Source organism: Lynx rufus, unplaced genomic scaffold, assembly GCF_022079265.1.
Source record: "Lynx rufus isolate CCGP_SWC_20201006 ecotype Redwood Valley unplaced genomic scaffold, mLynRuf1.p SCAF_13, whole genome shotgun sequence".
Taxonomy (NCBI): domain Eukaryota; kingdom Metazoa; phylum Chordata; class Mammalia; order Carnivora; family Felidae; genus Lynx; species Lynx rufus.
This window is the reverse complement of record NW_025814827.1, coordinates 41,146,147-41,158,217: the sequence shown is the minus strand read 5'-3', so window position 1 is coordinate 41,158,217 and position 12,071 is coordinate 41,146,147. Positions and strand designations below refer to the sequence as shown.

Below are 12,071 nucleotides of genomic sequence, written 5' to 3'. Positions count from 1 at the left end.
TAAGCACATTAGTTCATCTTCCTGAAAGTTAATATTCGTATTTCTAGTTTCAGTAGATCTACTTGTTTTTGGTTTTGGTTTTGGTTTTTAGTAATCTCTACCCCCAACGTGGGGCTAGATCACAACCCTGAAATTGGTAATCACATGTTCTACCAACTGAGCCACCCAGGCACCTCGTGGTATATCTATTTTAAAATGGAGTTTTGGGGGTGCTTGGGTGGCTCAGTCAGTTGAGCATCCAACTCCTGATTTTGGCTCAGGTCATGGTCCCAGGATTATGGGACGTGCTGAACGTGGAGTCTGCTTGAGATTCTCTCTCTCTCTCTCTCTCTCTCTCTCTCTCTCTCTCTCACACTCTCTCTCTCTCAATCCCCCCCCCCCCGTCTTCTGCCCCTCTCTCCCACTTGTGCATATGCACTTTCTCTCTCTCATGGGAGTTTTGTTGGAAGAAAGGAAGCAATAACTTCTTTAAAAACAAAAACTTGTTCTCTGAGGTGAAATTAACAAGAAAATTTTGTTTTGAATTGTATTTTCATTTTTCTTTATATTTTTAGAAATATGTCTTAAGTTTTGACAATATGTTGCAGTTTCATTTTCTATGCACTGTTCGTAGTGTTGACCAGAAACCTATCTAGCAAGTATTTCATAATATAGAATGGAATGTCCTACATCAAAAATGAAATTCTGAGTGAGTTACTGAGTAGTCTATGTTCATAGTGCCAGTGCTACGTTTTTGGTTGGTGATTCTTGGGTCTTACAGTATCTAGGCTATAATCACATTAGACTAATGAAAGAGATGGGCAGCCTTATACAGGGAGTTGTAATATCGTGAAGAAGGAAACAGTGGAAGCTGAGGACTCTTGGGTACACAAAGGGTTTTGATAATGCCTTCTTTAATATCAGCCAAAATGGGTGATGTAGCTATCAAGTTGGCCAGCCATCAACTATCCTCCTACTTCGTTCTTTTCTTTAGTGAAGATTCACACCTGTAGGTCCTTGAAGAAGTAACTGGGCAAGGTAGTAGTGCGTTGTGCCCTCAAGGTTCTATGTTTACACTATATTGTACTTACAGAACTGGTCTGATGTTGCCTTTTATTATATAGTGAGGTAGATAACATGATTGTGAGCTCCTTGAGGGCAGGAACAGTGTCTTGTTCTCCATTGTATTCCTATTTCCTGGCACATAATGGTCACTCAAATATGTATTGAATAATGCATGATTTCTTCAGCTTCAATAAAGCATGAAATTTTCCTGACATTTTGATTTGGAGAAGTCTCTGCCTTTCTTACAATGCAATATTATGAATCCATCAGAAAATAATGTCTGAGGTATTTATTATCTTTCAGTTGTTAGCCCCAACATATGTTATATATTAATCACTGATGCCATTTTATAAAAACCCATTTTCATGGACAATTTTATGTAATTCTGAGATTTAGGGGTTTTAAGTTCTTACTATCCATTGTAGTTGGTCTTCACCAGAGTAATTGATTAACTCTATAATTCTTTCTGAACTTGTCTACATAAGGCAATATTTAGAATTTGTGATCATTTCAATATTTTAAACCACTATTTCCAGTGTCTGAAGGGGAAAGAGGGTTTGCTGATATATTAAGGAATATATATATATATATATATATATATATATATATATATTTCTACTTAAGAATGAGAGTCTGTATACTTTTCCAGCTATAGCTCTAAATTTAAGTAGTGAACTGCCAGTAAAATGTTTACAGTATTCTGTAACACAGCCATGGAGTGTAGTATGTAAATGGTGCTGGTCCATCAGCTGTCTACTTAACCTGTGTGAGGAGGTAAGTTCAGAAATTGAAAGTTTTAAAAAACTTGCTTAGCAGTTTGATAGAGCAATTTTATGTCAAATCTAATAATAAAAATTAGAACTTGTGTTTTGTATATTTTTCTAGTAATTCATAAGATTTTTAGTCCTCAATGAATTCTGAATATAAAGAAAAATATTCCTTTACCAGCAATCATTTGCAACGCACTGTTCTTTTGAATGTTTGCCTAACCTTCTGAATGACACCTCATGAGGTAGTGTTTCCCTACCAGTGGCCCTTTAAAGCCTGAGTAACTGAATGGGGGTCACGGAGTAAGTTAGTCCTTTATGCAAGTCTGATATTTTCCTTAAGAATGCCTGCTCTAACACATGACCTCTTTCTTTTCTTAATATTTGAAGGTAAGTTAAAATTTTTGTAAATTCTGTGCTTTTTTAGAAGTTCTATAATTCAGACATTTTAATGAAATCCTATAATTCAGATCTTTTTCCTGTCAAACAACATCTTTTAATAAGATGAATTTATTGTTAGAAAGATTTATAGAATGAAGAGTATGAAGGGTTTACTTCTATGTAAACTTCATGAAGAATTTACTGAGGATAAAACATAATTAACCTTTGTTGCTCAAAGTTCATCATAAATTTACCTTAATCAAGAAAATTAAAGCATAATGCCATTTTCTATTTATATTTAGTTGCTGGCTGGCAGTTACAACGATTTGATGAGAATGTCTATCCTAAATATTTTGAAGTAACAACTTACTACATTAGAAGCAACTGCTTGGGGGGGAAAAAGCAACTACTTGGAAGTAGATTCCACTTTCTTTACTATTTGTTATAAAAACACCTTTTGTAATAAAACAAATGCTGTAAGCACAAAACTGTCAATTGGCTACAATTTTAAAGGCTCTCTCAAGTGTGGCTGGATCTCAATAGTAGATAAAGCACTCTGAATGGTATCTTCAAACTACAAGAGTTTAGGAGAGATTCATAAGATTTGAAGCTGTTTTCCAAATCAGAATCCTTTTTTCTTTGCACACCATCCCCATCAAATGTGTGTGTGTGTGTGTGTGTGTGTGTGTGTGTGTGTCTATGAGAGAATTCTGTAAAAAGGTGTAGACAGATGAGTTAAGTCTACATTGTGTGTGTCATGGGAGCTATTGTTCTATTTTATATTTTTCCAGCTTTTTAATAGCATGCTGGTACCTTTGATCAAGCTCTAGTTGCATTTTTAAGTTTTTTGAAAGAATACTATTTAATATGTTACTAAATCCTTAACATCATATCTAAAAACTGATGCATATCTGAAAACTCATGTATTCAAAATGTATGTGGCTTTTTAATTCCAGGGATTTTGCTTGCTGCTTACTTATAGAAGTTTTCTTGCATCGTGAATTCATTTTTAGCATGCATTACTAGATTCTTAAGAATCACTTCAGCAGGATGTAGTGTGGTTCTAGGTTATTTGTGAATGGCTTTTGTACAATACAGTTCTCAGGTTCTGAGAATGAAGAGGAAATGCATATATGATTTGCTCTAAAATTGAGTGATGTAGTATAACAGTATAGTACAACCTGGAAGAGAATCCTTATGTTGAAAATAATTTCCCACTTACTTTCCCTTAATTGCTCAAGTCTTTTCACTAAATCTAATTTGTCTTTGTTTTTTTAATAAATGGTTTGAATAAAACAAAATGCTGGTTGTCATGAGTTGTTAGCTCTGATTAAAAATAAGTAATTGGATAGTGTAGAACAGTAAATTGTACTTCCAAAATATTACCCATGGTAGATCCATTCTTCTAAAGAATGGGCATGCTTTTTAAAAAAACAAACATAATGTCACAAAAAAGTTTTACTGAAACTAGTAATATAAATAATGTATAATATTTGGCCTAATGTACAAAGCACTATGGGAGTAATGCCATTATAAATGCGCTTTTGCCCTAGCCTGGGCTTATGTCTTACTACTAAAAAATACCATAGGGGCGCCTGGGTGGCTCAGTCGGTTAAGCTTCCAACTCTCTGTTTCGGCTCAGGTCATGATCTCGAAGTTGCGTGGTTCAAGCCCACGTCAGGCTCTGTGCTCACGGTGCAGAGTCTGCTTGGGATTCTCTCTCTTCTCCCTCTCTCTCTGCTCCTCCCCCACTCATGCTGTCTCTATCTCTAAAGAAATAAACTTAAAAAAAAAAAAAGATTTGAGGGGTGCCTGGGTGGCGCAGTCGGTTAAGTGTCCGACTTCAGCCAGGTCACGGTCTCGCGGTCCGTGAGTTCGAGCCCCGCGTCAGGCTCTGGGCTGATGGCTCAGAGCCTGGAGCCTGTTTCCGATTCTGTGTCTCCCTGTCTCTCTTCCCCTCCCCCGTTCATGCTCTGTCTCTCTCTGTCCCAAAAATAAATAAACGTTGAAAAAAAAAATTAAAAAAAAAAAAAGATTTGAAAAAAAACTATAGTTTTTTTTTAAATGTAAAACTAAATATTTCAAACCTGTATGATTCATTTCAAACAGCATTCAACACTATAAAATCAAAGTACAGGACTAGCATTTATGTAACTGCTTAAATTTTACGTGAAATGGAATTTGACCCATAAGTGCTTTGCTTTATACTCACACCTAAAGATCTTTATAAAGATTTCAGTGAACTTCAGTTCATTGTATTTTTTCCAACATTTTATTAAGAAAATTTTCAAACATACAGAAAAATTGTAAGACTTTTGGTAAACAACCATCTTTAGCCTCCAAATGCTACAATTAACATTATGCTCTATTTGTTTTACCAAATATCCCTTCCATTGGATCCATCTATTTTTAAAGCATTTCAAATTAAGTTGCAGGCATCAGTTATGCTTCAACTCTAAACACTTTTGTATGCATATGATTAATATGTAATATATAACTTAAAATGTTTTTGAGATTCATCCATGTTGTTGAATGTATCAGTAGTTTGTTCCTGGTTATTGTTGAGTAATACTCTATTGTATGAATATACTACAGGTTGCTTATCTTATTGATGGATAACTTGTCTGTTTCCTATTTGGGCTGTTATGAATAAAGGTTTATAAACATACTTGTTTGAAATTTGTAAAAGGGGCACCTGGGTGTCTCAGTCGGTTGAGCATCTGTCCAACCCTTGATTTCAACTTAGGTCATGATCCCAAGGTTATGGAATTGAGCCCTGTGGTGATGGAGCCTGCTTAAAATTCTCTCTCTCTCTCTCTCTCTCTCTCTCTCTCTCTCTCTCTCTCTCTCTCCCCCCCTCTCTCCCTCTCTCCCTCTCTCCCTCTCCCTCTCCCCCTCTGCCCCTCTTCCTTGCTCTTGCTCTCTCTCTTTCTCTCAAATGAAAAAAAAAAGACAAAATTTATAAAAAGCTGCCAAACCTTTTTCCAAAGTGGTTGTTATTATTTTATATTCCCACCAACATTTGCTCTACATCCTTGCCAACAGTTTTAATGGTGATTTTAATTTGCATTTCCTGAAAGCCAATGATGTTGAACACTTTTTCCAGTGCTTATTAGCCATTTATATAACTTCCTTTGTGAATTGTCTATTTAAATCTTTTTTATTTTGTATTCAGTTTTTTTCTTATTGAGTTGTAGAGGATTTTTATATATTTAAGATATAAGTCCTGGGGCGCCTGGGTGGCGCAGTCGGTTAAGCGTCCGACTTCAGCCAGGTCACGATCTCGCGGTCCGTGAGTTCGAGCCCCGCGTCAGGCTCTGGGCTGATGGCTCTGAGCCTGGAGCCTGTTTCCGACTCTGTGTCTCCCTCTCTCTCTGCCCCTCCCCCGTTCATGCTCTGTCTCTCTCTGTCCCAAAAATAAATAAACGTTGAAAAAAAAAAATTTTAAGATATAAGTCCTTTGTCAAGTACATGTTTTATGAATATTTTCTCCCAGTCTCTGACTTATATGTTTATTTTCATAATGGTGTCAGTTTGTATTTTCCAGTGTTTTATTATGAAAATTTTCAAACATACAGAAAGTTGGAAGGCTTTTATATAAGTGAACACCTGTACACCCACCACTCAGAATCTATCATTAACATTTTATTGTACTTTTCCTAACACCTATTTATCCATCTATCTTACTGCATTTCGAGGTAAATTACAGATATCAGTTCACCTCTCCCAGATACTTCAAAATGCATATTATTAGAATTCAGTATTTGTAGCTTTTTAAAAAATACATTTATTTATTTATTTATTTATTTATTTATTTATTTAATTAATTTATTTCTTTATTGAGAGAGAGACAGAGACAGAGAGAGCAGGGGAGGGACAGAGAGAGAGGAAGAGAGAGTCCCAAGCAGGCTCAGCACTGTCATCACAGAGTCTGATGTGGGGCTTGATCTCATGATCTGGAGCTTATGACCTGAGCTGAAATCAGGAGTCGGCCACTTAACCAACTGAGCCACTCAGGCACCCCTGTAGCTTTTTTTTTTTTTTTTTTAGGTGAAGTTTTCATACAATGAATAACACTAATTTGAAGTGAACATCAGCTAACTTTTGATGAATGCATACACCTATGGAATCCTAAACTCTAACAAGATGTAGAATATTACTATCACTCTGGGAAGTTTTCCTGAGTCCCCCTTCCCCCAGAGGCAGCCCTTGTCCTGGTTTGTTTGTTTTTGCACCATAGATTGTTTTTGCCTGTTGTAAAACCTCATATAATTGGTTCATATATTGTGCACTCTTAAGGCTACTTTCATGTAGCGTGATGTTTTGATATGCATTCAGATTGTTGCTTGTATCACCGAGTCATTCCTTTTTTTATCTGAATAGTAATCTTTTGTATGAATACATCATAGTTGGTTTACCCATTCTGCTATGGATATACATCTGGGTTGTTTCCAGTTTTTGGTTATTGTTCATAAGCTGTTATGAATATTCTTGGACAAGTCTTTTTGTGGGAATATGTTTTCATTTTGGGAGGATAAATACCTAGAAGTGCAATTGCTGAGTTATAGGGGAGAGTACTAGACTTTTCCCTAAATTGGGTGAACCAATTTACGCCAATATATAAAAGTATCTTTTGTTTAACATTCTCACCAGATTTGGTGTTTCCAGTCTTATCAGTTTTAGCCATTAGTGTGGATATGCAGTGGCACTTCATTGTGGTAGTTTATTGATGTTTTTATCTTATTTATTTTTTAAGTAGTCACTATGCCCAATGGGGGACTCCAAATTGCAGCCCCAAGATCAAGAGTTACAGGCTCTTCCAACTAAACCAGCCAGGTGCCCCCATTGTGGTAGTTTATTGTACTTTAAATAGCATTTTCTTATATCCTACCTTCCCTATCTAATCACTGTCTACACAGCACTGCCCTCAGCTTTACCAGAACCGCCCCCCCCCAGCTTTTTCTGTATTACTTTAACTTTGCCTTCAATTTTTTTTTTGCCATTGCACTTTTATCTATAGGCCACTCTAGGAGAGAACTATTTTAAAATTGCTGAGCACTGTGGTATCAAATCATCGAGTTTGGTAAATAAATACGCCTATCATAGGTCAGCAGGAATGTTTTGCCTTCCTACTTGTTTGGTTTGCAGATATTTTTAGAGGGGAGAGGTGACAGGATAACATTGGTACATAGACTTATATGCACAAGCTGTGCACAGATGTATAACACAAGTCATTGTTCTTATCCATCAACTGTAGATTAGCCCTAGTTCAACTCTCTTTTTATAATAAATATGAAAGGCAAGATCCTATTGGAAATATCCAGTGGCACTGAAGAATTTGGAACCCAGAATATTCTATTGAAATTTTTGACAATTTGGTAGTTAAGTTCCTTTGAATAAATTAGTAGAGTAGCTTCCTGAGTTGTAAGTATGGGAAAATCACCCAAGGCACTACCACACTTAATTTTCTTTCAAAAATAAAATAGTTACGAAGACTTCTTAGGTGATAAACTTTTTTTCCCCCATATAGTAGTAATTTGCAATCTTGGCTGCTTGTTTGAACCATCTGAGAGTGAGAAATAGGGGAGCTTTTAAAAGCCTTATTGCCCAGGCTCTACTCCAGAGCAATTAAATTACAGTATCTGGGATAGGACCCAGGCATCAGTATTTTGTAAATTTCCCCAGGTGATTCCAGTGTGCAGCTAAGATTACAAATCAGTGCTACATGGGAACCCATGAAATAAAATTTAGGGGCGTGTGTGTGTTTTCTTTCTGTGAAACTTCTATGTTGCTTACTAACAAGGGTATTACAGGTTTTTAGGTTGGGCTTTGCTGTTTACAAACTCTGTGACTTTGGGCAAGTTCCTTAGCCTAATGTTTCTGTGATGATTAAATGCAATCATAATGAAAAGTTTTTAGTGCAATGCAGAGTACAAAGTGGATCTTTAACAACTATTGGTTTCCTTTTCTTTTAGAAATGGTATAGGAATAAATGAGGATTATAAGCTATCATTCCTTCTTTGTTAAATTTAGTGCAGCCTTATATGTCAGGTGTTACTAACAACAAAGCCCTTATATTCTATCATCAACATAGAAGTTACCACAGGGCTCAATGTACTTGAGTCCCTTATCAGTGCAGAGATAGACCTCATACTCTATATATAGTTAAAGCCATCAACTGAGCACTGGACACAGTTATGTGATAAAATATACCAAGATTTAAATATGTTACATGTGTTGAAGGAACCATACACCACCTAATCAGGGGAATTTTCTTGAATTTTTTTTCTTTAAAACACGATGTTTAAACTCTGTACAAAAAAAAAGTCTGAACTCTTTAAAAATATTTTGCTCTTTTAAACAAACTTGGACTTCGGGGAATATTAATGTCTCTTCTTGGGAGTTGTGGTATACACTACAGTATCTACAACTATGCCTTGTATAAAATATGTAGGCATTCATTGAATACTTGCTGAATGTTCTCATCGGAACCATAAGAAATTACTATTTTTCATATGCTTTGAAACAAAGCAACAACAGAAGCTTACAAATAGTTTGTTTCATTTCCTAAATTTATGTGGTGCCAGTTTCTCTTTAAAGAGGAAAGTTTGTACAATGAACTGTTCCCTAATCTTTCTCGTGTGAAATATGAGGGCAGAGGTTGAGATCACGACGTGCACATAGGGATGGAAATAACTTAAGTGAAGGAAACGAGCGGGTGAGCACACAGTGGGCGGCAGGTCATGAATTCTGCCCACTCGCAGCTTTTGGCAGCTCTGGAAAGGCGGTCTAAGAAGTTCTTGGGATTCTTGAGCTTAACCATAAGCAAGGGGTGGAGTGCTTAATCCTTTCGAGTGAATGATAAACACTGTGGGAGGCGTGTCTTCCAGCGTTCCACTCCCTTGGGGCTGTGGGTCACGTGAGCAGAAAGTACTTCCCTCTTCCCAGCCTTCGTCTCCCGTAGGCAGTGATTTGAGTGCGAAAGGGGCACAGTAAGGAAGAGGTAGGTAAGGAAAGTAGAGTGGAGGGCAGTGTAAATACAGAACGAGCACGGGATTTCTACGTGTAACAATGCCACACTTTACCGTGACTAAGGTGGAGGACCCAGAGGAGGGGGCAGCAGCTTCGGTCTCCCAAGAGGGGGCGACCAGCTTAGCAGAAATAAAAGCCCTGATTCAGCATTCAGATGAACTAGGTGAGTACTCAACTTGGGAGCTTCTGGAACCTGTGGGGTCTTTCCTGAAAGAAATGGTGACTAAAATACTAAAAATACCTCCTTAAGGATGGAGGGAAAGTATTGTGGTTAAGGTGTTTTTCAGTCAGCTGTTTCACTCCTTTGTGTATCTGATAACTTCTCTTTTTTCCCATTCTGGTTTATTTTCCCCACAATGAGTTCTGTGTTCATTACCTACAGGTGAAATTGAATCGGTGGCAGTGTATGAGAAGAGTTTTCAAGCAAAAAGAAAGGCACAGTAAAAGTTAATTATGCCGAATTTAAATTTTACCTTTTGCTGAGTTTAAAATATATCTGGAAAAGCACATAAAGGAGGAAAGCATGGCTCAGTAGTTTTGTACAGTGGACTCTGCACTTGTGCCTTCTCAGATTATCCAGTATTTTGCCTCAGTTTACCAGTTAAACATTAATTCAGTAGCAAATGGTCTAAGAATTCTTTAATAAAAGAAGTACAGTAGGTCATTATGGTGACTAGCATAACATCAGGTTTAGTAAATTTGATGAATGTCATTATCCCTATTATTTTCTCTAAATGGTAACAGTTAGAATTGCTGGCGGGATTGTGGTTTTGAATTTTTAAACATGCAATTAAAATGTTAATACTATATTAAAGATAGAAGTAGTTTGAAGCCCTTTATTTTTTTAAGTCTATAAATTTCACAGATTGTCAAAAAAAAACCTTCTCTAATATATGAATAAAGGCTAAGGGAATAAATAATCTCTCAAAATTCCATGAATCTAATTTTTCCTATAGCAAGTAAGACATCATAATTCCTTTCTGTAAACTGTTTACTGTCTTCTGTCTTACCACGCCTGTATGAATTTTTAAGAATCTCTAACGTAAAAACAAAGGACTACAAAAAAACATTCTTCTTGTTTATTGTTTCCTTTTAGTGAGAAAATTTACTTGGGGGAGATATGATTTTATGGAAACTGTTTGCCAGGTTGTTTTCATTTTGCTGAACAGTCAAGGGTGGTAAATTGAAAGTAAGTTTAGCCTACTTTGAACTTGATTCTCCGCAACTTTAGCTCAAAGAAGTTAGGTTTTCTTCCCTGGATTGTGTGTGTTTGAAGTTACACTTTCTTAGTTGTTTACGTTTGCTGCCGTCAGATTTTAATCCCTTTAGGCTTTTGGCTTTGCTGTTGTCTTAATTAATTTCACAAGATGTAAACAAGTGAAGTCTATCTGTACCTCATTTGACTTCTCATTGTTTTTTATTTCCTTTCTTCACCACCTCTATTATTTCATCTTTACTGGTCCCATCATGTTTGGTGAAATCTGCTTTCCTTGGATTACAACAGCATTGAAATCATTTAAACTATTAGCAACCACCTAGAAGAGCTGTAAAAAATTTTGATAGCAGCCAACTTTGTAATAAAATGACATTGCTAGGCTTAATTTATGTTTTTCCATAGTTATTGCTTTGGGCAAAGAAGTTACAGATATAATCTAACTTGAATTTAATAAGGCTTTTTATTTTGGCGTTTTCCATGACAGCCCGAAAGTGTCCACTTGAATGAACTATTGTTTGGTAAGTGAACAACTGATGGGAATATATTACCTAAATTGTATTTTCTTTATTGTAGGGTTAAATTAGAGGGGAAGGAGGGAAACATATGGGAAAAACTTAATTAGAAGGGTTTTTTTGTTTTGGGTTTTGTTTTGCTTTTGGATTCTAACATTCTTGATGATAGATGGTGTTTTGGGAGCAGTTGCTTGAAATGTAGTAAGTTTTAGCCCCTTGGTCTTCTGAGTTAAAAAATCTCCTAAATTGATTGTGGTTTTGTGGCAAGCTAACACTCGCCAGTTGTATAACCAGTCACTTTTTTAATGTTTTTCTGTCTGTATCTGTGAGGAGAGAAAAATACGTAATTTCATATAAATGGAACATATTTAGAAAGCAAATCATTCTTTACAATGTGTTTTTTCAGAGGTGAGATTTATTTGAACTAGGCATATAATTTGAGATAAAATAGAAATATGAGTATAGATATAATCTAAACTAATTCTAAGAAATACATTAATCCTTGGCATGCTGGCTACCCATCTAGTAGAACCTGCTTAATTTTGTTTTTTTTTTAATTTTTGTTTTTTAAGGTTTATTTATTTTTGAGAGAAAGAGAGTGGGAGCAGGACAGGGAGGCACAGAATCCGAAGCAGGCTCCAGGCTCTGAGCTGTCAGCACTGAGCCCAATGCGGGGTTCAAACTCATGAGCCGTGAGATCATGACCTGAGCTGATGTCGCGTAAGCCACCCAGGCGCCCCTGCTTAATTGGTTTTGAAAGGAAAAGCAGAAACTCAGACTCTCCCAACTAACATCTTTCTTGACTGCTTTCCTCTTTCCCTATCCAGTTTAGGTGCCCCATCCTATGTTTTCTCAGCAACCTGTCCATAGGAATTGTATGAACCATCCGTATTACAATCACCTGTTACACTTGTCTTTCTTCCCCCAGTAGACTAACTGTAGTTCTTGAGGATAGAGACTTTGTCAGACATTTTTATATCTCCGGATCCAGGTGAATTGCACACAAGAGCCTATTGAGTGAATAGACCTTTTTCCTGCCTTTTTAATTCACTAAACACATGTTCAGTGCAAATATCATGCCAGGTGTTTTACCTTCTTTTTAAGGCTACAAATGCCTTA

The 12,071-nt window shown here is 36.4% G+C and overlaps 1 protein-coding gene across 4 annotated transcripts in view; it reads left to right on the top strand.

Moving 5' to 3' along the window:
* SLC12A6 (solute carrier family 12 member 6) overlaps positions 1-12,071 on the top strand; it is an 86,256-nt gene that overhangs the window by 11,481 nt on the left and 62,704 nt on the right. Inside the window, exon 1 of one of the 4 annotated variants that reach the window (XM_047075368.1) lies at positions 9,096-9,387. The exons of the other annotated variants lie outside the window; for them this stretch is intronic. Coding sequence (XP_046931324.1) covers positions 9,264-9,387 — 124 coding nt within the window. The 5' untranslated portion in view covers positions 9,096-9,263. Of the gene's footprint in view, positions 1-9,095; positions 9,388-12,071 lie in introns of those variants that run through there. 4 annotated transcript variants of the gene reach the window in all.